The sequence below is a fragment of the Delphinus delphis genome, chromosome 8 (assembly GCF_949987515.2).
Source record: "Delphinus delphis chromosome 8, mDelDel1.2, whole genome shotgun sequence".
Lineage (NCBI taxonomy): Eukaryota > Metazoa > Chordata > Mammalia > Artiodactyla > Delphinidae > Delphinus > Delphinus delphis.
Genome location: NC_082690.1, coordinates 85,515,120 through 85,542,344, shown reverse-complemented (window position 1 = coordinate 85,542,344; position 27,225 = coordinate 85,515,120). Strand labels below are relative to the sequence as shown.

General features: G+C 37.4%; 1 protein-coding gene across 3 annotated transcripts in view; it reads right to left on the bottom strand.

The window, feature by feature from the left end:
• The window catches only part of HIPK3 (homeodomain interacting protein kinase 3), a 92,100-nt gene that overhangs the window by 36,724 nt on the left and 28,151 nt on the right, over positions 1 to 27,225 (bottom strand). For all 3 annotated transcript variants that reach the window (XM_060018667.1, XM_060018669.1, XM_060018668.1), the window contains exon 2: positions 25,886 to 26,981. In XM_060018667.1, the coding sequence (XP_059874650.1) occupies positions 25,886 to 26,979 (1,094 nt within the window). In that variant the 5' untranslated portion in view covers positions 26,980 to 26,981. The remainder of the gene's footprint in view (positions 1 to 25,885; positions 26,982 to 27,225) is intronic.

The window sequence follows — 27,225 nt, the reverse complement described above, 5'->3', positions numbered from 1 at the left end:
ACCACCTTAAACAGAAGGGTAAACCCCCACCAGCACATATACTTACCTCTCCTCCTTTATCCTGCTTTAGTGTTCTCTATAGCACTTGCCACCAACTGATATATATGTTTGCTTATTATCTGTTTTCCCCTCCCCCACTAAATATAAAACCCGTGAGGGAAAGAGCTTTAATTCTTTCAATGCTATATTCCCAGCACTGAGAACACTGTCTGGCATATAGTAGGCATTCACGCATTAATTTGTTCACTGAATTGATCAACCAGTGGAAGCTGTTAGTGTTCTGCTGTGAATAGCTTTGTTAACTCAAACACATGAGCCAAACAAGTATCAACCAAGACCTTTTTTACATGCTAGCCACTTTACATTTGGGACAGTTGAATTGTCTTGACTATTAAATAAAAATCAACACCATTTCCTGAGTTTTAACAATGGCCAGGCATCACAGAAATAACTTTTAACACATTAGCTCATTTAAATAAAATGTTCTAAAAACAGATTTCAGCATTGTTGTTCTGTTCCGAGATCAAAAATGCTGGTAAACAAAATGTTCCACGTAAAACAGAAGAACCCCTCAATTGAGTACAGTCAGTCCACAAAATCATGAGAAATAATAAATCGTTTTTGAAGCAACTAAGTTTTGGAGTTGTCACACAGCAACAGATAACTGATACACTACCCAAAGTTAGCCAGAGACGGATGGAAATGAGATTTCAAATGCCTTATTCCAAAAGCCTTTCTCTACACCATACCATCTCAATTATAAAATCGTGTAACTGAAAGAAACACAGAAAGTCAAACTAACAGAAAACCTAGAAACTGAAACCGAAGGTATTTTTTAACAATTCAATTAAAGTTATGTTCTAGTTTTATTTTCCACAGAATAAGAAAATACTAACTGACCTAATAGTTCTATGCCTTTTTTGAGGTCAACTGGTCTTTAGATCTCTAGGACAATCAAATGAAAAAAATATTTCACTGCCATTTTTTAAATCTACTTTTCATTCTGTATAAATCCTTTAAAATAAATATAATAACAGCAGTAACAACAAGCAGTTACCCAGCACTATGAACCAGGCAATGCTCTAAGCACTTTATAAATATTAACCCATTTGATATTCATACCAATCATTTTAATAGATAAAGAAACAGACACAAGGATAAGCAACTTGCCTAAGGGTCATACAGCTAGTGTGATGAGCAGCTGGGATTTAAAGCCAGGTTTTATGGCTTCAGGATCAATGCTTTAACTACTACGTGTTAAAATAAATAATTCCTAGGATTACTAAAACTATCAGACTTTTATCTTACTAGAAGTCCTCCCACTGAGATGCTATACTTATCATTAATGTGTTCTTTTCTCTTTCAACATATCACCTTTGATTTTTAGACTAACCGGGAAATGTGAGATATACACTTATGTTAAAAGAACTATAGTTGACATTTGACTAAGTCCTTTTCCTGATCTTTAAGCATTTACTCATCTTAACCATAAATAATCTTCCATGTTAAGTACACAGACATCTGCTGGATACTTCTCAGTTAAAATACGGCTCTTATTTTGGCAGATACCGTGTTCCAAAAGATGACTACAACAACCTTTTACAAAAGCAATTAGGAAATAAGTTCAATAGTGGATGTGACCATCCAGTAGGTGTGATTACTAATAAATATAACGTCAGGCACTCAATAAATTCTTACAAGGCAAAGCCCTTTACTTAGCAAAAGACAGCAAAGACCTAAAGTGGTTATAAAATGCAGGCACTAATAAACACGTGTTTATACAAGCACAGCAAATCTAGCAAAGGATACACACCCAAGTTTTATCAGCAATTATCTCTGAGGAATCAACCTGGAAAGGAGAGAGAAGTATACATTTCCATAATACTTGTTACTAAAACAAGCATCTTATACAATACAATAAAAGACCAATGTTTAAAATTTTTCAGTCACCTAAATTTTATAGGAATTTCGTGTTTTCTTCTAATACTATTACCATCAAACTACATAATCCGTGTTAACTCAATTTTTTAATTTCCTTTTATTACCAGGAACAATTGCCTACTGAGAATCTCTGACACTGGGAGGGAAGGAATACTGGAAGTATCCCTGAGAGGCTCTACACTGTCTGCAGGGGCTATCACGAAGGAGACTCCTGTAACTACAACAGGGGAACTGGAATACCTCCAAGAATCTTCCAAATCATAATGCAACTAAAATCTATGAAAATAGGAAAGAACATGTGTACAACTGGAACTTTAAAGAAGGATGACTGTTAAAATATACTAGGGAGTTTACTTCCAGCTTAATCAGCACTTGTTTAAATATCCTGCAGAATGGTGCTTTTTTTAAAAGCAATTCAACACTCTCAGGCGAATAAATTTCAAAAGAGCCAATCAATCACTTCTAGAAATATTTTCTTTTTGAAGTCACGAGTGTTTACCATGATAAGAAACTTGTTGCTGTAGGCAATAACAACGCTACAGAATACTGGATATTCGCACAGATTGCTTTTATGACTGTAACTGCAACTATTCAATAACGTGTTCAAATGTAATCAAAGTACAGGCTCTTAGAATAGACACTCATTCAAATGTAGCTTGAGCCATAGGCTAAAAATACCACAATTAAAAATATCATAATTGCAAGGCCACTTAATCTTTTAAGTATGCTGCACAATGATCCAGATCAAAGCGCCTCCAGATCAAAGCACCTAGTACAAAGAACTGCAGTAATAATAAATACCTTCAAAATCTATTAAATGTAAAACCTGAGAGGTAGAGGATAGGTGATAGCAAAGATTTAATGGTCATTACCAGTATGCTAAATGTATCGCTTAGAGCCCAACGTCCAAAAAGATGTATACATCAATAATTTGCACATCTATGAGTGATCAATAGCTAATATTTTGTAAAGGTAGGAGTCAGAAATTTATTTTATTTACAGACAGCCCTGTTTATTTTATGTTTTATCTACCAAGAACAGTTGCAAGATCTCAAAATTCCATCTTATGGAAGAGAAAACTGAGGAAATTGTTATTAACATATCAAGAGAGAGAAGCTTGGTAGGGGAATATGAAAAGTATCTGTGGACAATAAAGGAAAAACATGTCAGCAACTGAGGTTGAAAGTGTCTGTTTTTTATATATTGGTTTATATGCTACTGGATGTAGAAAAGTCAATGTCTATCACAGATCATATAAATGGACTATATTTTTAATATTTTACATTGCGTTTGTATTTTACAACCCTTTCAAATATTTTGTTCTATGAGGTAATAAGATAAATGCTGTAATCTTTATTCTACAGGTGATTAGGAGGGAAGTACAAAACAATACAGGGGGCTTCCCTGGTGGCGCAGTGGTTGAGAGTCTGCCTGCCGATGCAGGGGATGCAGGTTCGTGCCCCGGTCCGGGAAGATCCCACATGCTGCGGAGCGGCTGGGCCCGTGAGCCATGGCTGCTGAGCCTGCGCGTCCGGAGCCTGTGCTCCGCAACGGGAGAGGCCACAACGGTGAGAGGCCCGCATACCACCGAAAAAAAAAAAAAAAATACAGGATTTCTCAAATTTATTTGACTATGAGATATATTTAAAATCATAATGTATCATCAGTAGATGCCAACAGAAGTTCATAATCTATACAGTGTGTTTAAACTAAATCAGACAAAAAATTATTTAATTGCAATAAATGATTCAATTCTGCAAAATTATTGAAAATAACAAAAATGTTTATTGAGTTCTAATGAGGAATCAGATTCTGTGCTAAGTGTTTTATATTCATTATCTCATTAAATTCTAACAAAATCCTCTGAGGTGGGTACTGTATTATCCCACTGTAGCCATGAGGAAACTAAAGCACAGAAGTAACTTTCCAAGTTCTCTCAGCAAGTGGGCGGGCTTATAAACAAACCTACACAGTCTCAGTGAAAATCCAAGCTCCTCAACACCATTTAGATAGATAATTTTATTTTATGAACTATTGCAAATGCGTTATTTAATCATAAGACCACATACCTATGCATTAACAAACAGGTAGAAGATTAGATCACTCACCAGGTGAGTGATCTCTTACACAACCTGGTGGCATTCTAGAGCATGCCATTTCTTAAAGGTGAAATTCTTAAATTTCACTTAACTCAGCAAATATATAACTATTTTTCTCATACTTTTTTCCTTATAACACTTTTTTTTTTTTTTTTTTTTTTTTGGTGGTACGCGGGCCTCTCACTGCTGTGGCCTCTCCCGTTGCGGAGCACAGGCTCCGAACGCGCAGGCTCAGCGGCCATGGCTCACGGGCCCAGCCGCTCCGCGGCATGTGGGATCTTCCTGGACCGGGGCACGAACCCGTGTCCCCTGCATCGGCAGGCGGACTCTTAACCACTGTGCCACCAGGGAAGCCCCTCCTTATAACATTTTATGTTGACATACTTTTAGATTTATAGAAAAGTTACAAAACTAAACTAAGAATTCTTATACACCCTTAACCAGATTTCCCAAATGTTAACATTTTACCACATTTGTATTATCCTCTTTTATATACACACACAAATATGATTTTTATGAATCATCTGACAGTTAAGATGCAGACGCTGTATCCCTTTACCCTGAAATACTTCATTCAGTGTTTACTTCCTAAAAACAAGGGAAGCCTCTTACATAGTTACAGCGTATTTGTCAAAACCAGGAAATCAATATTAATGTGATACTACTAATTCAGATTTTGCCAACTGCCTCAATAATGCCTTCTTTTACAATAAACAATTCTTAAAAATAAATAACTCTCAGACCCATGTCTCTTTAGTTCCCCTTATCTGGAAGAGCTCCACAACACTTTTTTCCCCAAAAATAAAATTTATTCTTCACATGGTTGCATACTCAATTACATTTTATTCTCAAATCAGCCAATTTTCCATTTTAGACAAGAATGCAATGCCTTAAAGGTGAAAGATACTCTCGGATATGATACTTATCCTCTCCTTTTATATCAATTCAGCATCCATAGAATCCTAACTTAATCATCAAAATAAATGCCAAAAGCAAATTTTACTCAATTACAGTGAAACTTCCTCATACTTATTTCTCAGAGTAGACAACAATATAAGGAGAAAATATTGAATGCGCTCCTCAGCATTTTGATGGTTCTCATGATACTGTCATTTTTGAAGAAGACAAACCAGTTATTTTGTAGAATTTCCCTTAATTTGTGTTTAGTTAATGTTTCCTCACGAGAAGGTTCAGGTTATCTATTCAGCAGGAATACCACAGGAGTGACGCTATCTAACACTTAATACCCAAGGTCCAGTGCTAAAGAAACAAACAAGCAAACAAACAAAAAGATACCAGGCTAACAGGAACTATAATCAAATGCAAAGAAACAAAAGGAGGAAAAATCAATAGAGGCAGCCTCACAGTTACCTAGTTATTGAAATAATAACAGGGACTTTAAAATAATGATAAAAAAAAGTTCAAGAGAATGAATGAAATGATAGAAAGTTTCGGCAAAAAAACCTGGAATCTACTTGTTAAAAAAACAAATTCTTGATTTCTTAAATACCATTCCCATACTAAAAGGAACTAAGGCCCCTTGGAGAAATGGCTGATTCCAGAACTGAGTGGGGAAAAGTATAAGGTAGGCCTGGAAATCTTGTGCCAGAAAAATTACTCATCAATAAGAAGAAATGATCTACTGAAACAAGCAAAAATACCAATAAATCACAAAATCCTCATGTTGAGAGATATAAACCTTAGACAAAAGGTATGTTCCACTGACATGAAGTTCTAGAACAGAAAAACTAATTTGTCATGAAAAAACTCAGATCAGTAGATACGAATGAAAGGGCTGAGATGGAGGGACAGATATGAGGGAACTTTCTAGGGTGATGGTAATGTTCTATATCTCGATAGGAATTTGGGTTACACAGGTGTATGCATTTGTGAAAACTCACTGGGATAGTGCTTAAGATTTGTGCATTTCACTGTATATAACATGTACTTCCAAACAAAGAATCATAAATAAATACTGAGCTATTTTATGAGAGGCATGCCTAAGTGCTTAATGGTACAGTGTGCTGATGTCTGTAACTTACTTTGAATTGCCTCATGAAATAAAGATGGAATGACAAATGGATAGAGGGATATCTGTGATAAAGCCAATATAGCAAAATCTTAATTGTAGAAGCCAGGTGGTGAGTATATGCATGTTCACTGTATATCCTTTCAAATTATTTCTAAGTTTGAAAAGTTTCACAGTAAAATACGGGGGAGGGAGGGGATTTAAATAAGGCCAAGCAGAATTTCACTCACACACACACAAACACATACACACACACCATAGTCAACTGCTTAAACCAAAGAAAAAACCTTAAATGTACCCAGAAGGGAAAGAAGAACATACCATCATCAAAGGAGCCAATTTTCTATAGAAATAATGGACACCAGACTATAACATCTTTTAAAGTGCTGAAGGAAAATAACTCCCCAAGCATTCCCAGGGGTAAATATATATATATATATACTTCAAAAATAAAAGTATTTTTTGTAGAACTGACACATTCTAGAATTCATCTAGAAATCCAAAGGACCAGAAACAATCCTTTGAAGAATAAGCAAAAGGACTCATACTATGGATCATGGTAATGACACTGTGATACTGGTATAAGAATAGACAAATGAATAGAACAGAATAAAGAATCCAAAAACAGATCCACACATATAAGGTCACCTGGTTTGTGACAAAATTGTCCCTTCCATGTAGTGGAATAATAAGCGGTGCTCAGTTAAGGGATATCCATGTGGAGAAAAATGTACATTAATCCCTAGCTCATACTATACACAAAAATCAATCCCCCAAAAACGGCAGAGCTAAATGTGAAAAGTAAAACAATAAAAGTTTTAAAAGAAAACAAGCAGAAAAAAATCTTAGTGAACTTAGAATACATGAAGATCCCTTAAATAGGACACAAACGGTGTTAATTATAAAGGAAATTTTTGAGAAATAAAACTATTTTAAAATAAGATTATTATGTATTAAAAGAGTCCACATACTCACCCAAGGCAGCCTTAAGAGAGTGAAAAGCAAACCACAGAATGGAAGAAGTTATTTTTCTCCTAAAAGTTTCATATAGAGAATATATACTTTACAAACCACAAATGAACAATAAGAAAGCCAAGCAAATAGAAAATTAGGCAAGGGCTTCCCTGGTGGCGCAGTGGTTAAGAATCCGCCTGCCAATGCAGGAGACACGGGTTCCAGCCCTGGTCCAGGAAGATCCCACATGCTGCGGAGCAACTAAGCCCGTGCGCTACAACTACTAAGCCTGCGCTCTAGAACCCGCAAGCCACAACTACTGAGCCCACGTGCCACAACTACTGAAGCCCACACACCTAGAGCATGTGCTCTGCAACAAGAGAAGCCACCTCAATGAGAAGCCCGCGCACCGCAACGAAGAGTAGCCCCCGCTCGCCACAACTAGAGAAAAGCCCGTGCGCAGCAACGAAGACCCAACACAGCCAAAAGTAAATAAACAAATAAATTTATAAAAAAAAGAAAATTAGGCAAAAGAAACTTCACAAACTAGAACAGCCAAACAGTCAATAAACTTGACTTGGGTAGTGGCTATATGGGTCAGTTCACACTGGTAATTTATTAAGCTGTAAACTTAAAATTTCTGTACTGTATCTTATACGTCAACGTAAGTTCACCCCTCCTCCCGAAATGTCTGTATTAACCAATATTAACACAAATTCAACTACTTTTTCTAAGATTTCACAGTTTCTACTCCAAAGAATAAAGCAGCATATATACCTAATGTAGGCCACCAGATAATAATTATGGGAGACTCCTTATCATCTTGCTACCATTATTAATTTCCTTTAAACCATACCACTTCTTTTTTTACAGTAGCTTCTACTTATAAAATGTCCCAAGACTGTATTGTTTTACATGCATTATGGAGTTTAACCTTCATAAGAACCTTTGAAGTAGCAAATATTATTTTACATATGAGTAAACTGAGGTTCAGAAAGGTTAAACAACTTGCTTTAAGGGACACAGTAAGTGGCAGAGCTGAAATTATGAACCTGTGAATAAATAATGTGGCATTATTTAGCACCAGACATAAGTATGTTTCATTTGTTTTTTTACTTAAATTCTATCCTTCTTTGAACACTTTGTATTTAATGTCTCATATGAACCACTAAAAAGGATAAAGTTTTCTTATAAGTCCTAAAAAAAGGAATATCATCATATCCAAAATACTATGTCGTGTTTAGAATCTTGTTACTAATTCAATGACATATTAGTCTCTCTGAAGGACTTATATATTAATGAAAAGCAATTCAGAGTAAATAAAATCTTTAAAAGATTCAAATACATTTCTGTCATGTTACGTAGCTTTACCATCATATTACTCAAATGAGTTTATTCAATGAGTTTATTCCTTCTAAATACTTCTAAAAGTATTTTGTTTGAAAATGATATCCTGTTTCCAGATGACTTTTGCAGTCACTGATTGTCAACTTCTTCCATTATGTTTTCCCATTTACAGAGAAGCTATATCCTTAGATTCAAAGAATAATTTATTATTACTTTGTTACTACGCAAAATCTATAAATATACCCCTATTACATACATGTAAAAGAGTTATTTATAAATGTTGATATGCCAAATCTCACTTAGGTATATTGCATTTCACTAGTCTCTTCTATAAAGTAAGTTGGACTAAATGTCTATGTAGCTGTTTCCACCTCTATTTCCTTGTACATCCAACATCCTTAATACAAATATTTTTATCTTTAGGAACTGTTGATGATTAACTTAGCCTTACAGGAAGGAAAGGGAAAAATCCACGTTTATTTTATAATGCCAGGGAGCATTTTGCTACAATATGAAACCAGCTCCTTACCACAGAGAGACTCCTGACATAACAGATACACAGGGTTCGTGTTATCAGGTGGTGTATGATAAAAACTATTGAAAGTTACCAAATGCTTCCTAAGTACAACATTTTACCCACACATTTTTAAGTATTCTAATCCCTTTTTTTGATTACTTTATCAGCCTTTTCCAATTGTATACAACTATTTCAAGGACAAAGGCATGCTATAATCTTGATGCCACCACAATTAGGTTTCCAAAAGGTCATTAGTTTGTGACATTTGCTGATCAGAACTGAAGGGGTAAAAAAGAGCAAAGTAGTTAAAAAAAAAAAAAAGTCTTCTAATATATCTGTGTGTGCACACATCTGTGATCTCTCAAACCAATCCATAACACACCTCTAACAATGCAGGATAAGAAGAGTTAAGAGGCAGACACTATAGGTTAAAAAATCAATTACTAATCTAGTACAGAAGGCCAGACCAGAACAAGGCGGTGAGAAGAGCATGGCAAAATTTACATATGAGGATATTTCAGAGGTAAAATCAATAGGATCTGGTCATACAATGATTAGATACATAGCACAGAAACAGCCAACACTAAATAACAAAGGAAATGATTCCTTTAATAATTTTGATATGTAATATGGGAGGATGAGAAAACTTTGGGAGAAAAGATGAATCATTTGAACATGAGTTAGTAACATCCAGAGACTGCCCAAGGAGATAACTGGCAACAAACTAGGTGTTCAAAGGGAGAGCAGGGCTACAAGAAGGTATTTGAAAATTTACCATATTAAGCAAACAAACTGAAGTCATGGGAGACAGTAAGATCTCCAAGAGGGAACTACATTGAATGAGAAAGGGGCCGAAATGAACCCTGAAGAATGTACTCATTTAAGAGGTGAAAAAAAGAACAAGAAAGTTTGTTAGAGAAGTGAAAGAAGGATCTGAGGGTATAGTGTTTAGGAAACCAGTACAGAACGTTTCAATAAAATAAAGCACTAACAGCAGTGAAAGACAGAGGTCCAGCCAGATGTGGACTTCAAAAAAAAAAAAAAACTACCAAATTTGGTGATTAACAAACCAGTCATCGGTGTCCTTCAGCAGAGGAGTTTCAGGAAGATGAGGGGAAATCTCTGAAGAAGGAGCATGGTAAAATGGATAGACTGAACTGAGCTCAAATCACAGCTCTGCAATTAGCTGTGTACCACTGGGCAAGTTGCTTAACGTAGCTGAATCTCAAATTCCCCATTTGTCAAATAAAGACAGTACTACCACTTATCATGGTTGCTCTAAGGGTAAAGGGTAATTATGAAAAGTTTCTGGCACAGTGGCTGGTACTAAGCAGTCAATAAATGCTGCTTTTATATGAACTCTGTTTACTTTTACATTCTCATTCCCCACATAAAAGAGTATCTACCAGTTCAACGTATGACAGAGAAGACAGATGTAAAACTTTTTAAAATGTAGTGAAGAGTGAAGATAAAATTTAAATGATTTTGCTTTTTGCCTACTTACAGCCACCAATTTGAAAAAACAGAAATACCCTTGGTGATGACAAGAATGTGAGGAAAAGGACACGTTCACACATTATTGGTAAGGCTGTGCACTGGAATGGTACAACATTTCTGAAAGGAAATTGGCAGTGCCCAGCAGCACAACGTACATATCCTTTGACCCAACAATCCTCCTTCTAGAAATGTTGTGGAAATGTACCTTCAAGTGTCCAAGGACTTCCAGAAAGTTCCCGGCAGCATTATCAGAAAACAAATGAAATGTACATCATAGAGAACTGTTTAAAGAATAAAACATATTATAAAAATTATAAAGCAGAGTCACAATAAAGGGGAAAACTTCCTGTTTTGCTTCTTAGCCTTCGGTATTATTGAATTTTTTTCTGACAGTGAGCATCCATAACTATTATAATTCTAAAAACATTAAATCAAATAAATTTTAATTAGTATACTGGTTTTAGATAAATATATTCAAAACTTTTTGTAATTCACTGTTCTATCAAAAAAAAACACACACACACATTTGTTCTTTTTAATGTCAAAGCTTAGCACATATTAAATTCTCTCCTAAGTAATACAATCTTGCCACACCAACTGATGACTAAATTATTCACTGGCCACTGAACTGGCACTCTTCCGTGGCAGCAGGCACTCTGTTAATAACATCCACGGTGCTGAATTCCATTCATGGGAAAATGCTGAAGACTCAGAAACAAACAGGCACATGCATTCTGAGGTGTGTGGGGTCAGGACCGACATCTAATCCATGACATCATTACATTCTATTACAGTACATTCATGACACTATATACACCTTTGAAACAAAGCTATATAGCACAAGGGAAAAAACTGATAACCTTAGAAATTAAAGGCTTTTATTCAACTTAATTTTAAAACCATCAAGAAAGTTTTCTTTTTAACCTGTTATACTGTTAGTTATTTCTATTTCTATGTAACTACTATATTCAATTCTAGAATACAGTCATTCCAATCTGACATAAAATTACTGATTAGCCATTCATATGGCATTACATTTATTACGTATTTTATATCTAAAATCAACAGAATTAACAAACTCACTTTGTGACCAAGATTTTACAAAACGATTTTGTCCTATGCCATAATAGTATTACTTAGCATTTATGTACTGTTGTCTTATAACTTAACATCACACCTATACAGCAAGAGGATCATAATACAGCTTTAAACCATTAATGTGCAAATATATAAAGTTAAGTAGCCTCCTCACAAGTCACATATACTAAGTAAATCAGTACTAGAATTAGGATTAAAATTCAGAATTCCAAGTCTGCTAGTTCTACCCAAATCCTATGATATTTTTCACATTGTTTCTTTTTCGTTATTACTGAAATCATTTGTGAAATCATAAGCACTGACTTGTCATTATATAAAAGAATTAAGTAAGGGATTATCTTAGAAGAGTTTATTAGGGAGAATAAAGTATGGACTCTTCAAAATACAGGAAATGATTATATGGGAAATGCCATATTATTTTTCATTTCATTTCAGGAAGGATGAAGGGAAGTAAGAAGAAAATTGGGAAGAAATGAAATTAGAAGTTACAAGTGCCTAGGCACATAGAACTGAAGGGGGTCTTAAATAACCTTTACAGGATTTAATACTTAGAATATCTAGACTTATTCCAAAGCTGTTTCCAAATGGACAGAATTTAGTACAAGGCAAAGTAGTCGTATTCTCTTTTCTCTCTTGAAGTAGTTTAGTTCCTTAGGTACTTAAAGAAACCTTATCGAAACTATAGTCCCTTGGCACAGACAGCCCAAGGACAGTCCTCTAAGCAAGATACTAATACACTTTGTTCTAAATTGGGTCTTCGTTGCTGCACAGGGGCTTTCTCTAGTTGTGGCGAGTGGGGGCTACTCTCCGCTGCAGTGCACAGGCTTCTCACTGTGGTGGCTTCTCTTGTTGTGGAGCACGGGCTCTAGGTGCACGGGCTTCAGTAGTTGTGGTACACAGGCTCAGTAGTCATGGCGTATGGGCTTAGTTGCTCTGTGGCATGTTGGATCTTCCCGGACCAGGGCTCAAACCCATGTCCCACGCATTGGCAGATGGATTCTTAACCACTGCACCACCAGGGAAGCCTTAGTTCAGGATTTTAAACTGAGATGTATTTATGTTCCTCAGATAAAATACATGTATCTAATCCACTTGTTAACCAAGTTTCTTATGGTTAGCAGAATCAGTTACTTTATGTAACTGGGGGTGAGGCTATGTTAGAATTCTAGTTACCAAAGGGGAAATTTTTTTAACAATGAAAGATGCCTGAAAACAAAGAGGCCTACTTCATGTAATTCCCCAAAAAAATTTCCCTCGATATAAACTTAAAGAAAAGACTACATAGAGAAAATAAACTCATGGCCTCAGAACAGTCTAGACATCTAACAGAGGTCTATGAACTTCTGTATCTGTTTCTATAATATACCTGTAATTACCCAAAAAAAGTATTTATTTCTTAAAATTTAAGACCACAAAAAAGTGACATCACAAAAAGATCTATTATACTTATCCCACTATGTGAAATACTCCCACACACCTTAAGTACCCATGGGTATAAGCAGGACCCAGTTTTAAAAGGGAAGTCTCCTGTGATTACTGAAAAGAGTTCAGGGTGAGGTTGGACAAATAAATGTGTTAGGATACTATTAAAAGTTATGCATGTATGGGTAGGGGATTGTATAAGAAGATATCAAAAGTCCCTTCCAACTTTAAAATTTTGAGTCTATGTTCCAGTAATTCACAATAAGAGTAAGTATTTCCTAATTAAGGCTCAGTGAGTGCCTATTCCACATATAAATACCCTACTATGCTAAATATAGCTCAGAAGGAATGACTACAGGGTAGTTCAGGAAAAGACCATCCAAGAGGTAACATCTAAGTTAAGCCTTGAAGGATGAATACAATTTTCTTAGGAAGAACAGACAAGGATATTCAGGCCTAGACAAAGGAATAGGAGTGAAAAGTACACAGCATGTTCAGAAAGTATTACTAGGCAAGGGATGCTCTGAGGGTAAATTGTACTATAAAGCTGAAAAGGAAAGATGAATCAAAATGTTAACATAGACAAAATGCATTATGTATTGACTATACCCACTGGTCAATCTACATTCTTAAATTCTGACATATATTAAAGGTAGTTTTAACATTGAAATTCTCGATATGTATTTTTATAACTATGTATGGGGACAGATGTTAACTAGACTTATTGTGGTGATCATTTCACAATATATACAAATATTGAACCATTATGTTGTACACCTGGAACTAATATAATATGTGTCAATCATACATCAATAAAAAAATTCTCAATGTGACCTCAAACTTGGGGGAAAATGATGATATAAATAAAAACAGTTCAAGGGACCCCAAATATTCATCTCTGAAAAAGAACAAAGTTGGAGGGTTCACACTTCCTGATTTCAAAACTTACTACAAAAGCTATGGTAATCAGATCACGTGGTATTGGTATAAACACAGAAAAATAGGCCAATGGAATAGAATATAGAGCCCAGAAATAAACCCTCAGGCATATGATCAAATGATCTTCTATAAGGGTACCAAGACCACTCAATGGGGAAAGGACAGTCTCTTCAACAAACGATGTTGAAAAACTTGATATCCAAATGCAAAAAAAAAAATGAAATTGGATCCTTATACTCACTATATACCAAAATTAACTCAAAATGGATTAAGGAGCTAAACCCTAAGACCTGAAACTACAGAGCTCCTAGAAGAAATCAAGGAGGAAAACTTCAGGACACTGGGTTTAGCAATGATTTTTTTGCTATGACACCAAAAGCACAAGCAACAAAATCAAAAACAGACAAATAGCACTACATCAGACTTAAAAATTTTGTACATCAAAGGACACAGAGTGGAAAGTCAACCTACAGAATGGGAGAAAATATTTGCAAATAATATATCTGATAAAGGGTTAATAACCAGAATATATAAAGAATTCCTACAACTCAACAACAAATAACAAGTTTATTTGTTTTTGCAGTACGCGGGTCTCTCACTGTTACGGCCTCTCCTGTTGCGGAGCACAGGCTCCAGATGCACGGGCTCAGCGGCCACGGCTCACGGGCCCAGCCACTCCGCGGCATGTGGGATCTTCCTGGACCGGGGCACGAACCCGTGTCCCCTGCATCGGCAGGCAGACTCTCAACCACTGCGCCACCAGGGAAGCCCAACAAGGAAGTTTTTAAATCGACAAAAGAACAGACATTTCTCCAAAGATGATATCAAATGGCCAATATGCACATGAAAAAGTGTCCAACATCACTAGTTAAAGAAATGCAAATCAAAACCACCATGGGATATCACATGAGATATTTAACTTCACTCATAAGACACATGCAAATTAGTATCACAAATATACCACGCTTGGCAAAATTTTAAAAGAATGACAACATATTCTGTTGGCAAGGCAATATAGAAGCAGGCACTATCATACATTGTTGATTAGAATGCAAATTTATACAGTCCTTACTGAAAAGAATTTGGCAATATTTAACAAAACTACACGTGTATTTACCTTTTGACTAATTCCACTTCTGGAAATTTACCTTGAAGATGCAACTCCAGCAAGACAAAAATACGTATGTACAGAGTTATTCTTTGCAATTGTTTGTAATTGGGATACACAATAGTTAGAAAAATGGTTAGGAATTCCCTGGAAGTCCAGTGGTTAGGACTCTGTGCTCTCACTGCTGAGGGCCCAGGTTCAATCCCTGATTGGGGAACTAGGATCCCACAAGTCGTGTGGTGCAGCCAAAAGAAAAAAAGAAAAATGGCTAAATAAACTATGGTAATACACACAAAAAAGTGCTATTAAGCAGCAAAACAATGAGAAAGATCTCTGTGAACTGACATGAAGCGATTTCCAGGAAACACTGTTAAGGGAAAATAGCCAAGCACAAACAGGTATCTACAGTAAGTTATCTTTCTTATAAAAGGGGAACTGAGACATTTATCTGCTTACTTGCACCCGCTGCCAAACACACACACACACACACACAGAATAAATTAAAAAACCAATGATTATGATTACCAAAAGGAGTTGAGTAGGAATGAGGTAGAAAGAATGAGGGGGAGTCACGGAAGAGGGGGCATGACACTTCTGAGATAACATTTTAATACTGCTCTGATTTTCAGAACTATGTTAATGTTTCAAATAGTCAAATAAATAAACAAGGATATAAAGGACCCAAAATGGAATACAATGAAATGAACTTAATTATATTTCAAATAAATAACAATCGCATTGAAAATGGGGGAAAGGGGAGTTGAAGAACTAACCTAAGTAACTTTGGAACCCAGTACTTTAATACATCCTCCAAGTCTAAGGCTAAAGAATAAAACAACTATAAATAAATACATACTCCGGCTAGTAAATTAGCAGTGGTATGGGTTAGCAATTCCAAAACTACTTGAAGTGTATTCTAGAATTGAGCAAAGAAGTAACATTGTGGATAATGAGAGCCAAGTTTCTTCATGTCAGAGAAGAGATCATAAATAAAGGAAGAGGACAGAATGCACTCTGAGGTGTCAGAACTAAACGTATCAATATGAAATCATTGCTTTAATATATAAACAGATAGATACAGAATTACACACACACACACACACACACACATCTTCTAGCTTTGCCACTCAAAGGACCTAAAAGTAGTAACACCCTAGTACCAATGAGCACATCTGGGACTAGCATCCAGATCTTGTTTCCTAAATACCATTATCTCCAATAACAGGAACCAATGGTCCTTAGAAAAATGGCCAATACCAAGCACTGAGCAGGAAAAGTACAAAGTAAGCCTGGAACATCTTGTGCTGTCAGCAAGTAAGCTCTCAAGGAAGGATAGGGCCATGTTGAAGGGATACAGGAGCAAGCTTAAAAAGGCTCTTCTTACTTGACAGTGTAGGACAATTGTGCAGTAAAACAAATGACAAGTAATAGATTATAACCCACTGAATATGAATCTATAAGTCTATACAACAACAAACAGAGTGAAGGAAAGCTCTTCCTTACAGGAGAATTCCTTACACAGAGGAATGATAATGATAAAGTTAGAAAATCATCATTTTACAACCCCACACTTAATAACTGTTAAAGGCCATATTCATCAATGGATGCTAAAATTGGTCTATGAAAATAAGATGAGAAACAGTAATATATGAATAGTCTCAAAGTACCTCTCCACAAGATACTTATTAATTACAAAGAAAAAAACCTTATAGTAGAAAAATCTGGCAGTCACCACCTCAGTCAAGTGATCAAAGTTAACACTACTAGTAATGGGACGAATTGACAACATGTGCCTCCCGATATGTGAGAACAAAACATCACTTCTGTAAGGTAAAACACATAACATGAAAACATCAGACAAACCCAAACTAAGGAAGTTCTACAAAATAACTGGCCAGTACTCTTCAACAGTGTCAGGATCATGAAAGGCAAAGAAAATAAGGAGCTAATCCAGATAAGAGGACACTAGAGAGATATATGTGGCAAATAATGCAATGTGTGATTTTTTTTTACATTGAGATATAGTTGATGTACAATAGTATGTACAGGTGTATAACACAGTGATTCACAATTTTTAAAGGTTACATTCAATTTATACTTATTATAAACTACTGGCTATATTCCCTGTGTTCTACAATATATTGCTGTATCTTTATTTTATACATAACAGTTTGTTCCTCTTAACCCCCTACCCTTATCTTGCCCCTCCCCCAACCCATCTCCCCAATGGTAATGACCAGTTTGTTCTCTATATGTTTCCTTTTTTGTTATATTCACTAGTTTAATTTTTTAGATTTCACATATAAATAAGTGTTATCATACAGTATTGTCTTTCTCTGTCTGACTTATTTCACTTAGCATTATACCCTCTAAGTACATCCGTGTTGTTGCAATGGCAACGTTTCAGTCTTTTTTATGGCTGAGTAGTACACCACTGTATATATATATTGCAATGTGTGAACTTGAATTCTGGGCAAGAAAAAAGTCAACAGTAAGACAACTGGCAAAATCTGAATTAAGTCTATAAATAAGTTACTAGTACTAAAGTGATTTTCATTTCCTCAAATCAAATAGTACTGAGCAGTTCAAACAGTTCATCAAATCAATAATACTGATGTTAGCCAATGATGATTCTGATTATTACACTGGGGTTATGCAAGAGAATGTCCTTATGTTTAAGAATACTGTGTATTCCTAAACATAAGGACATTCTCTTACATATAATTATTTAGAGGTAAAGGGGCTTTACATCTAAAACTTGCTCTCAAACACTGTAACAACAGAAAAAAAACCTGTGTATCTGTACGTGCACACACACAGAAAAAGAATGAGTGATACGGGCTTCCCTGGTGGCACAGTGGTTAAGAATCCACTTGCCAATGCAGGGGACACGGGTTTGAGCCCTGGTCCGGGAAGATCCCACATGCTGCGGAGCAACTAACCCTGTGTGCCACCATTACTGAGCCTGCACTCTAGAGCCTGTAAGTCACAACTACTGAGCCTGCGTGCCACAACTACTGAAGCCTGCATGCCTAGAGCCCGTGCTCCACAACAAGAGAAGCCACCGCAATGAGAAGCCCATGCACCACAATGAAGAGTAGCCCCCGCTTGCCGCTGCAACTAGAGGAAGCACAGCAATGAAGAAGGGAGGGAGGGAGGGAGGAAGGAGGGAAGGGAAGGAGGGAGGAGGGAAGGAAGGGAGGGAGGAAGGGAGGGAGGAGGAGAGGGAGGAAGGGAGGGAGGAAGGGAGGGAGGAGGAGAGGGAGGAAGGGAGGGGAGGGGAGGGGAGGAAGGGAGGGGGAGGGGAGGAAGGGAGGGAAGGAAGGGGGAGGGAAGGAAGGGAAAGAAAAGAAGAATGAGTGATAAAACTAGGGTGGTAAAATGCTTATATTTGGAGAATCTGCATACAATTTTTTGTACTATATTTGTACCTTTTTTATGTCTAAAATTATTACAAAGTAAAAAGTTAAAAAACAAGATAAAATAAAAAAAGTAAGTATCCTGTTAGTCTCTCTCCCTGTTCTTTTCCCATTACTTTTTGGTTATCTACATATTAGATTGTAAACATCATAATGGTGGGGTCTATATTTTTGCTCCTCAGTGTATAACCAGCACCCAGTATAATATTTTACACTTTATAGGCACTAAATATTCTGAATGAAAGACTTAATCATGGGGCTATATTAGAGTTTTCTATTCACATATCTTTTCACTGAGGTCTCCATCAACAGATGAATGGATAGATAAAATGTGGTATATCTATACAGTGGAATTATTTGGCAACAACAACAAAAAATGTGAAGTGTTGATACATGCTACAACATAGATGAACTTTGAAAACATTACACTAAGTGGAAAAAAGCCAGTTAAAAAAGACAATGTACTGTATGATTACATTCATGAGATGTTTGGAAAATGCAAATCTGTAGAGACAGAAAGTAGATTTTTTGTTGCCTAGGGCTAGAGATGGGAAGATTGTGGAAAGATGGCTAAAGAGTGCTGGGGAGCAGGGACCGGGGTTCTTGAGGGGTAAGGAAAATGTTCTAAAATTGTGGTGATGATGCACAACTGTGAATACACTAAAAGACAATGAATTGTACACTTTAAATGGGTAAAATTCATAGCATGTGATTTATAGCTCAATAAAGGTGTTTTCAAAAAAAAAAAACTTTAGGAGCTCTGTCAAAATTTTTATTTGAAGGCCTGATATAGTAGTAAAGTAATCTATGTCTGTGACCACAATATATGACACTGAAAACCACTTCATTATAGACTTTTGGAATCTTCTGTTAAAACTTCTGTTAAGGGCTTCCCGGGTGGCGCAGTGGTTGAGAGTCCGCCTACCGATGCAGGAGACACGGGTTCGTGCCCCAGTCCAGGAAGATCCTACATGCCACAGAGCGGCTGGGCCCGTGAGCCACGGCCGCTGAGCCTGTGCGTCCGGAGCCTGTGCTCCGCAAAACAGGAGAGGCCACAACAGTGAGAGGCCCGTGTACCGCAAAACAAAAACAAAAACAAAAACAAACTTCTGTTAAAACTAAACCCAGCTGACAACTTTTTATTTGTCTAATAAAGATTCCTAAGCAAAAACAACTTTTGTGATACAGAGAAGAAGCTGCCAGCAATTTCAGCCAATACTGAGCTCTAAGGTAAGGGTGAGTTTGTGAGAGAACACTCCTTAAGACTAGCCAATCCTGGGAATTCCCTGGAGGTCCAGTGGTTAGGACTTGGCGCTTTCATGGCCGTGGCCTGGGTTTAATCCCTGGTCTGGGAACTAAGATCCTGCAAGCCAAAAACAAACCAAAAAAAGTCTAGTCAATACTAACTCCTTCTCTACTTTCAAGTCTCATTCAAGTCAAGGGTCATCTTTCCCCCAGACACCCTCTCTGAACCCTCACATTAGGCTAAGGGCTCTCCTCTGGGTTCCCACAGCACCCTGCACACACTTCTACCCTAGAACTTCTTGACACAAACTATTTTTCTCCTCCATTAAATGATGAAACCATGTTTTATCTGTATCCCTAGCACCTAGCACAATGCCAGCACACAAAAAGGGCTCAACAAAAATTGTGTTAATCTTGCATTGTAAACTTGGACCTGTGCGAACTGTATAAGCCTCAGTTTTCTATTTCTTAAATAGGAATTCCACCAAGCGTCTATCTAAGAACACAGAGACTGAGACATGAGGAACAAACTAGGAATTATATGTAGAAGCACTTGAAAAAAGGATGCAGTACACATACACAATCTTCTGTTATTATAAAGTACCCTATATAAAATACTAGTTATTTTTTTATGGGTCATTCTGTGTGCCTTAACTTTGTTACAGGAACTTTGTCTTTGATACTTCAGGGTCTAAAAAGGCATGAGGGGTTGGGAATGCCCTAAACCAAAACTGATAAGCTTGAATTGTTTTTTACCATTACATATCTCTTTGTCAACTGTCACATGGAAAAGAGCAGCATTTACTTCAACAACAACTAACGCTAAAAATAAGTAGCAAAGAATACAACCGCTATACAGGTTACTTTCCAGCCCACTTTCCTGTCTCTATGCTCTGAAATGACTCAGAACCACAGGCCAAAATTCTATATTTAAAAAAGAAGAAAAAGATATTTATGACCTGAATGTTGCCACCACACCTCATAAATACAGCACCTTCTGCTGCTAAAACCTTTTATGCATTCAAGAGCCCTACGTGTTCTTGACAGAAACCATACTCAAGCAGCTGAATTTAGAACATGCTGACCTTGAGCAAATCAATGCCCTTAGCATGTACTTCTGGCTTATATCACTACAAGAGCTAGACAGCCTCACCATCTATAGTAGTCAACAATTTCTGGCCACAATCCGCTGTCTATTTTAAGATATCCCTACTATGCTTCTGTGTTGCACAGTTCAAAAAAATAGAATAACACATGAATCTGTGTTTAAATGCAAATCGTTTACTTTGGAACCTGGGCTATGTGTATTCCCACTGTGATTGGCTCAAAAATATTTAATTTGGTAAGTTTCACTTCCTGCTTTCTTCTTTTTTTTTTTTTAGCAATTAAAAAAAATTTTTTTTTCTCTTTTTATTTTATTTATTTTTTTAGCTACGCTGGGTCTTCGTTGCTCCACACGGGCTTTCTCTAGTTGCAGCGAGCGGGGGCTACTCTTCATTGCAGTACGCGGGCTTCTCATTGAGGTGGCTTCTCTTGTTGCGGAGCACAGGCCCTAGAGCACACAGGCTTCGGTAGTTGTGGCACGTGGACTCAGTAGCTGTGGCTCTCAGGCTCTAGAGCGCAAACTCAGGAGTTGTGGCGCACGGGCTTAGTTGCTCCACGGCATGTGGGATCTTCCCAGACCAGGCCTCGAACCCGTGTCCCCTGCATTGGCAGGCAGATTCTTAACCACTGCACCACCAGGGAAGTCCCTCATTTTTTAAATACAATCTATTTTAAACAAAGAGTAAAAAAAAAATCAAGTATGAGACACCTCTGCTTATTGCCTAATCAGGTTTATAACAAAAACTAAGGCAGAGGGACTTCCCTGGTGGTCCAGTGGTTGAGAATCTGCTTTCCAATGCACGGGACTGGGTTCAATCCCTGGTCACGGAACTAAGATCCCACATGCCATGGGGCAACTAAGCCCACGTGGGGCAACTAAGCCTGTGCTGCAACTACTGAGCCCCTGCACCACAACTACAGAGCCCACACGCCCTGGAGTCTGCATGCCACAACTAGAAAGCCCATGCACCACAAATACTGAGCCTGCACACTCTGGAGCCTGCACGCTGCAACTACTGAGCCCACACACCACAACTAGAGAGAAACCCATGCACTGCAACGAAAGATCCCGCATGCCGCAACTAAGACCCAATGCAGTGTGATGAATTGGGAGATTGGGATTGACATATATACACTAATATGTATAAAATGGATAACTAATAAGAACCTGCTGTATAAAAAAATTAAATAAAATTCAAAAAAAAAGATCCAATGCAGCCTTAAATAGATAAACAAATAAGTATTAAAAAAAAAACTAAGGCAGAATTGACAAAGCTCCAAATAAAAAGTACAAATACTGAAAAATAATGATTACCTGCTATTTTTATGCAAAATTATACTAGACATTAAAACACTAGCTGACGACTTCCCTGGTGGCGCAGTGGTTAAGAATCCTCCTGCCAATGCAGGGGACACGGGTTCAAGCCCTGGTCCGGGAAGATCCCACATGCCGTGGAGCAACTAAGCCCGTGTGCCACAACTACTGAGCCTGCACTCTAGAGCCCATGTGCCACAACTACTGAGCCTGTGCTCTAGAGCCCACGAGCCACAACTACTGAGCCCACGTGCCACAATTACTGAAGCCCGTGCGCCTAGAGCCCATGCTCCACAACAAGAGAAGCCACTGCAATGAGAAGCCTACACACCGCAACGAAGAGTAGCCCCCGCTCGCCACAACTAGAGAAAGTCTGTGCACAGCAACAAAGACCCAATGCAGCCAAAAATAAATGAAATAAAATAATTTTAAAAAAAACACTAGCTGATTAAGGGCTACATTACATTTTCACCAATCTACCATAATATTTACAAACTCTTCTAACTCTTCATCCAAATGACATAAACTCCATTTTTTAATTTTTTTATCCAAGAAACACCAACTACTGTTTTTACAAATAAGAGCCTCATTTTTTTTTTTTTTATCTAAACACAGAACCTGTAATTTAGCAACTGTATAGCTTCTGAAATTCAGGTAAATTATTTACTTGAAATGTATGTATAAAAACAAATTAGAAAATACTAGTTGTACTTAGCAGTTATTCATAGCTTATTTTTCTATTCCCAAAAGAGGCTAATATTTGTGCAAAGACCTAATGCTAAAAACCAGTATCATAAAATATTTAGTGTCTTAGACTGCTTTTTAAAGGATTTCCTTTACTCTCTTGAAACATTTAACAAACAGATCATCTCAAGTATAAAAAATAAAGCTCTTTTTTACTCTCATCCAAAAGATTTCAAATAAAGAAAAGGAGTCTAGGTATCACACATAACTAAATCTGATATGCCGAATAATGCAGGACTCAAATATAATGAAGTCATTTACTAACAAGTGAACTAAAAATAGAGCCCAAGCAGCTGGAGCCTGGGGGTTTATATAATATGCTAGCTGACTTCTAAAAGCTCCTAAGACAGAATCCACAGAATACAAAGGCAAGAGGGAAACAACGCCATTCCTCTCATGCTGTTAAATCAGATATTAAAATAACTTTTCCAGAAAAATATTAACTAAAAGCTAATCTTGTGTTACATTAAATTGAAAAAAAACTCTCAAGAGCACAGAGGATCAAATAAATCTAATTACAGGAGATGTCAATTAAGACTCACTACAGTGCCACACTACAATACCTTTTAAACCATCTAGAAGGTTTTAAGGGACTTCCCTGGTGGCGTAGTGGTTAACAATCCGCCTGCCAATGCAGGGAACACGGGTTCAATCCCTGGTCCAGGAAGACCCCACATGCTGCGAGCAACTAAGCCCATGTGGCACAACTACTGAGCCTGCGCTCTAGAGCCCAAGAGCCACAACTACTGAGCCCGCATGGCACAACTACTGAAACCCACGCACTCTAGGGCACGCATACGCAACTACTGAGCCCACGTGCTGCCAACTACTAAAGCCCACGTGCCTAGAGTCCACGCTCCGCAACAAGAGAAGCCACCTCAACGAGAAGCCCACACACCGCAGCGAAGAGCAGCCCCCGCTCGCCTCAACTAGAGAAAAGCCTGCGCACAGCAACAAAGACCCAACACAGCCAGAAAATAAAAATAAATTAAAAACAAATTTTTTAATAAAATTTTTTAAATAAAAAAAAAAGGTTTTAAGAACAGTATCTAGCACTGTAATACTAAAAATTATAACATCAGGAATATAAAGGGTAAATTAGGCTGTATTCCTAATTTCTAACATATATTTTAGTAAACTTAATTATCACCAAGTGACATAAATGTGGGTTTCCTTCTGATAAACTATTAATGGTAGAACATATGTTTGGAGCTGATTTTTGTAGTAGCTAATTTCTGCTTTATCTTGTCCTGGGTACTAAGGCATATATTTGCAAGAAGCTAATCAGGGTGACAGGTATAGTACAAAGGCAGATGCAATACCAGAAAATAACTACCCCGTGTTGGGCCTAAATATATAATCCTCATGTTCTAACAATTTCCAACAATAAACTGCATGTGTTCATCAATTTACTAACTTATTAATAATGGCCAATATTGGCAGATCCTATATCTGCCCACTGTGCTGGGGCTCGTGGGGCTCCAGGATACACCAAGATCATAAACTCATTTAGGCTGAAATGAAAAGAATTTCCCAAAATTATAAGACTATGAATTCAGGGACCTCCCTGGTGGCGCAGTGGTTAAGAATCCGCCTGCCAATGCAGGGGACACAGGTTCCAGCCCTGGTCAGGGAAGATCCCACATGCCGCCGAGCAACTAAGCCCGTGCGTCACAACTACTGAGACTGCACTCTAGAGCCCGTGAGCCACAACTGCTGAGCGCGCACGCCTAGAGCCCGTGCTCCGCCAACGAGAGAAGCCACCGCAATGGGAAGCTCACGCACTGCAATGAAGAGTAGCCCCCACTCATTGCAACTAGAGAAAGCCCGCGCACAGCAACGAAGACCCAACGCAGCCAAAAATAAATTTAAAAAAATACTATGAATTCAAAAACATTTACAAACTAAAGACAATATTTTGAATCATAGTAATCATTAGCTACCCTCAAGACCATCTATTGTACTCCAGGCTGTAGTACACAGAAATTATTTTCTTCTTCAAATTCCACCCATAGCACCAACACCAAAACAACATTTACCTAAAGCATATATGGAAAGACCATAATAAAACTTGTTATGAAAAAGTGGCCTGAACATTTGTGGCAGCCGCAGAAGTGTGTTTAAATCTTAAAATCACTAATCTGAATTTTTATAACTTCTAAATGTTCAGTTACATCAGATGTGTCATTAAAAAGCTAGCTCTCTTAAGTGCTGAAAAGTGCCCAAAGATATGTACAAAAATTACTATAAACCCTTTCTCAATATTTAGACTTCTGCTTAATCATCACTGATCACCTATTATTCCTTCAGGTCCTCTATTAACAATAAAAATAACCAATGTCTTTAGCACAGAACTTTGCAGTAGCAATTTCTATTCTGCTTGAGCAGATTTTATGCCTAAATTTTTTTCTTTTTAATATGAGTTCACTTGTTCCCTCTGTCCTTTGTTTCTTTTCCTGCCTTCTCTTGTGTTTTGGGGGGTTTTCTTTACATCGTTTTTGGAGTATAATTGCTTCATAATGTTGTGTTAGTTTTTACTGTACAACAAAGTGAATCAGCTATACATATACATATATCCCCATATCCCCTCCCTCTTGCATCTCCCTCCCACCCTCCCTATCCCACCCCTCTAGGTGGTCACGAGCTGATCTCCCTGTGCTATGCGGCTGCTTCCCACTAGCAATCTATTTTACAACTGGTAGTGTATATATGTCCATGCCACTCTCTCACTTCATCCCAGCTTCCCCTTCCCCACCTGTGTCCATTCTCTACGTCTGTGTCTTTATTCCTGTCCTGCCCCTAGGTTCTTCAGAACCTTCTGTTTTTTTAGATTCCATATATATGTGTTAGCATACGGTATTAGTTTTTCTCTTTCTGACTTACTTTACTCTGTATGATGGTCTCTAGGTCCATCCACCTCACCACAAATAACTCAATTTCGTTCCTTTTTATGTATGCCTAGATTTTTAAAACCTCAAGCCTAAACTGAACTTATCTTGATCTCTATTTATCCGAAGCAGTCTTTTTCACCACATACACACACAAAATTATTTCATTCAGCAAAAATTCAACATTTATCAAATAACCAAAAAATAGTTGTCACCTACCTGTAGTACCGAGATTGCAGATATGTTGAACAAACAGTCTTTGATACGTGACTGGCAGACCCAAAGTCTATTACTTTAACCCTATATGGCTGTCGAACAGGATCCACCAACATAATATTCTCTGGTTTGAGGTCTGCGTGAATTAAACCAAGACTTTTCAATTTTTTCAGTGCAGTGGCCACTTGCTGAAGAATGGGTCGAATTACTTTTAGTGGCAGAGGACTGAACTTATTTTGTTTCAGAAAGTCATACAAGTTTTGTTCCAGCATCTCAAAGACTAAACAAGTATGGTTACGGTGCTGAAAGCATTCATAAGCTCGTACAAAGTTATATTCATCAGCATTTTCAGTACTGAGCCTTGCTAATATGCTCACTTCTATCTGACCTTGACGTGCATAAGAAGGGTGGTTCTTCAAAATTTTGATTGCTACAATTTCATTTGTCCCTCTTTTCCAGCATTTGACTACCTGGCCAAAAGTGCCTCGACCAAGAAAATCAAGGACTTCGTAAGTATTTTTCATGGAGCATAAGACTTCATGCTGTACTAACTGATAGTCACCTTCTCCAGTGGTACAATTCTGTTTTGTTCCTGTGGTAGCTGTCACAACTGTCACTGGATTTCCCATGTTGGTTTGCAACATTGCAGGAAGTATGGACAACTCATCCACAATCTGCATTGCGCTATGATTATCCAACTCCTCACTCTTGCGCTTCAATCCACATCGCTGGGGGCCTTCTAGGAAATTCAACCTGTGTCGCCACGCCCCAATCTGAGGTGCCTCCACTTGAGTTTGCTGCGCCTGAGCTGCTATAACCTTTGTAGCACCCGCAGTACTTTTTAAAACAACAGCACTTGTCTGCAATGAAAGGTTGTGTCCTCGAGGTCTGTTAAATGGTATCTTTGTCTGAAAAGCACTACCCTTCGTGGGAGGATGAGAATTTCCAACGTTTCTACCATTCACATAGGTCCGTGGATAGTTTCTTTCCTGGAATACACAACTGCTTGGCTCTACTTTGAGTTTCTTCACACTACAAAAGGCACTTGACTGAGTTTGATAAATATACGGTGGGTAGACCAAGACTTGTGAGGCCATACCTGCAAAAGAAAAAAACGGCCATGTTAGCTGCAAAAATTTAATTTTTTAAATCTCATGAAGAAAACATTTAAGGATCAAGTCCATAATTTATAAAAATAGTTAAATTCCATTAAGATTTTTTCCCCTTGGAGGAGAAAAACATTTTCAATGCTCCATTTTAGTTACTTAGTACTTCAGATATTTTGTGTATTGCATGAAAGGTCGGGACTAAACAGCTGAGTGCATTCATTTAATCAATAAATA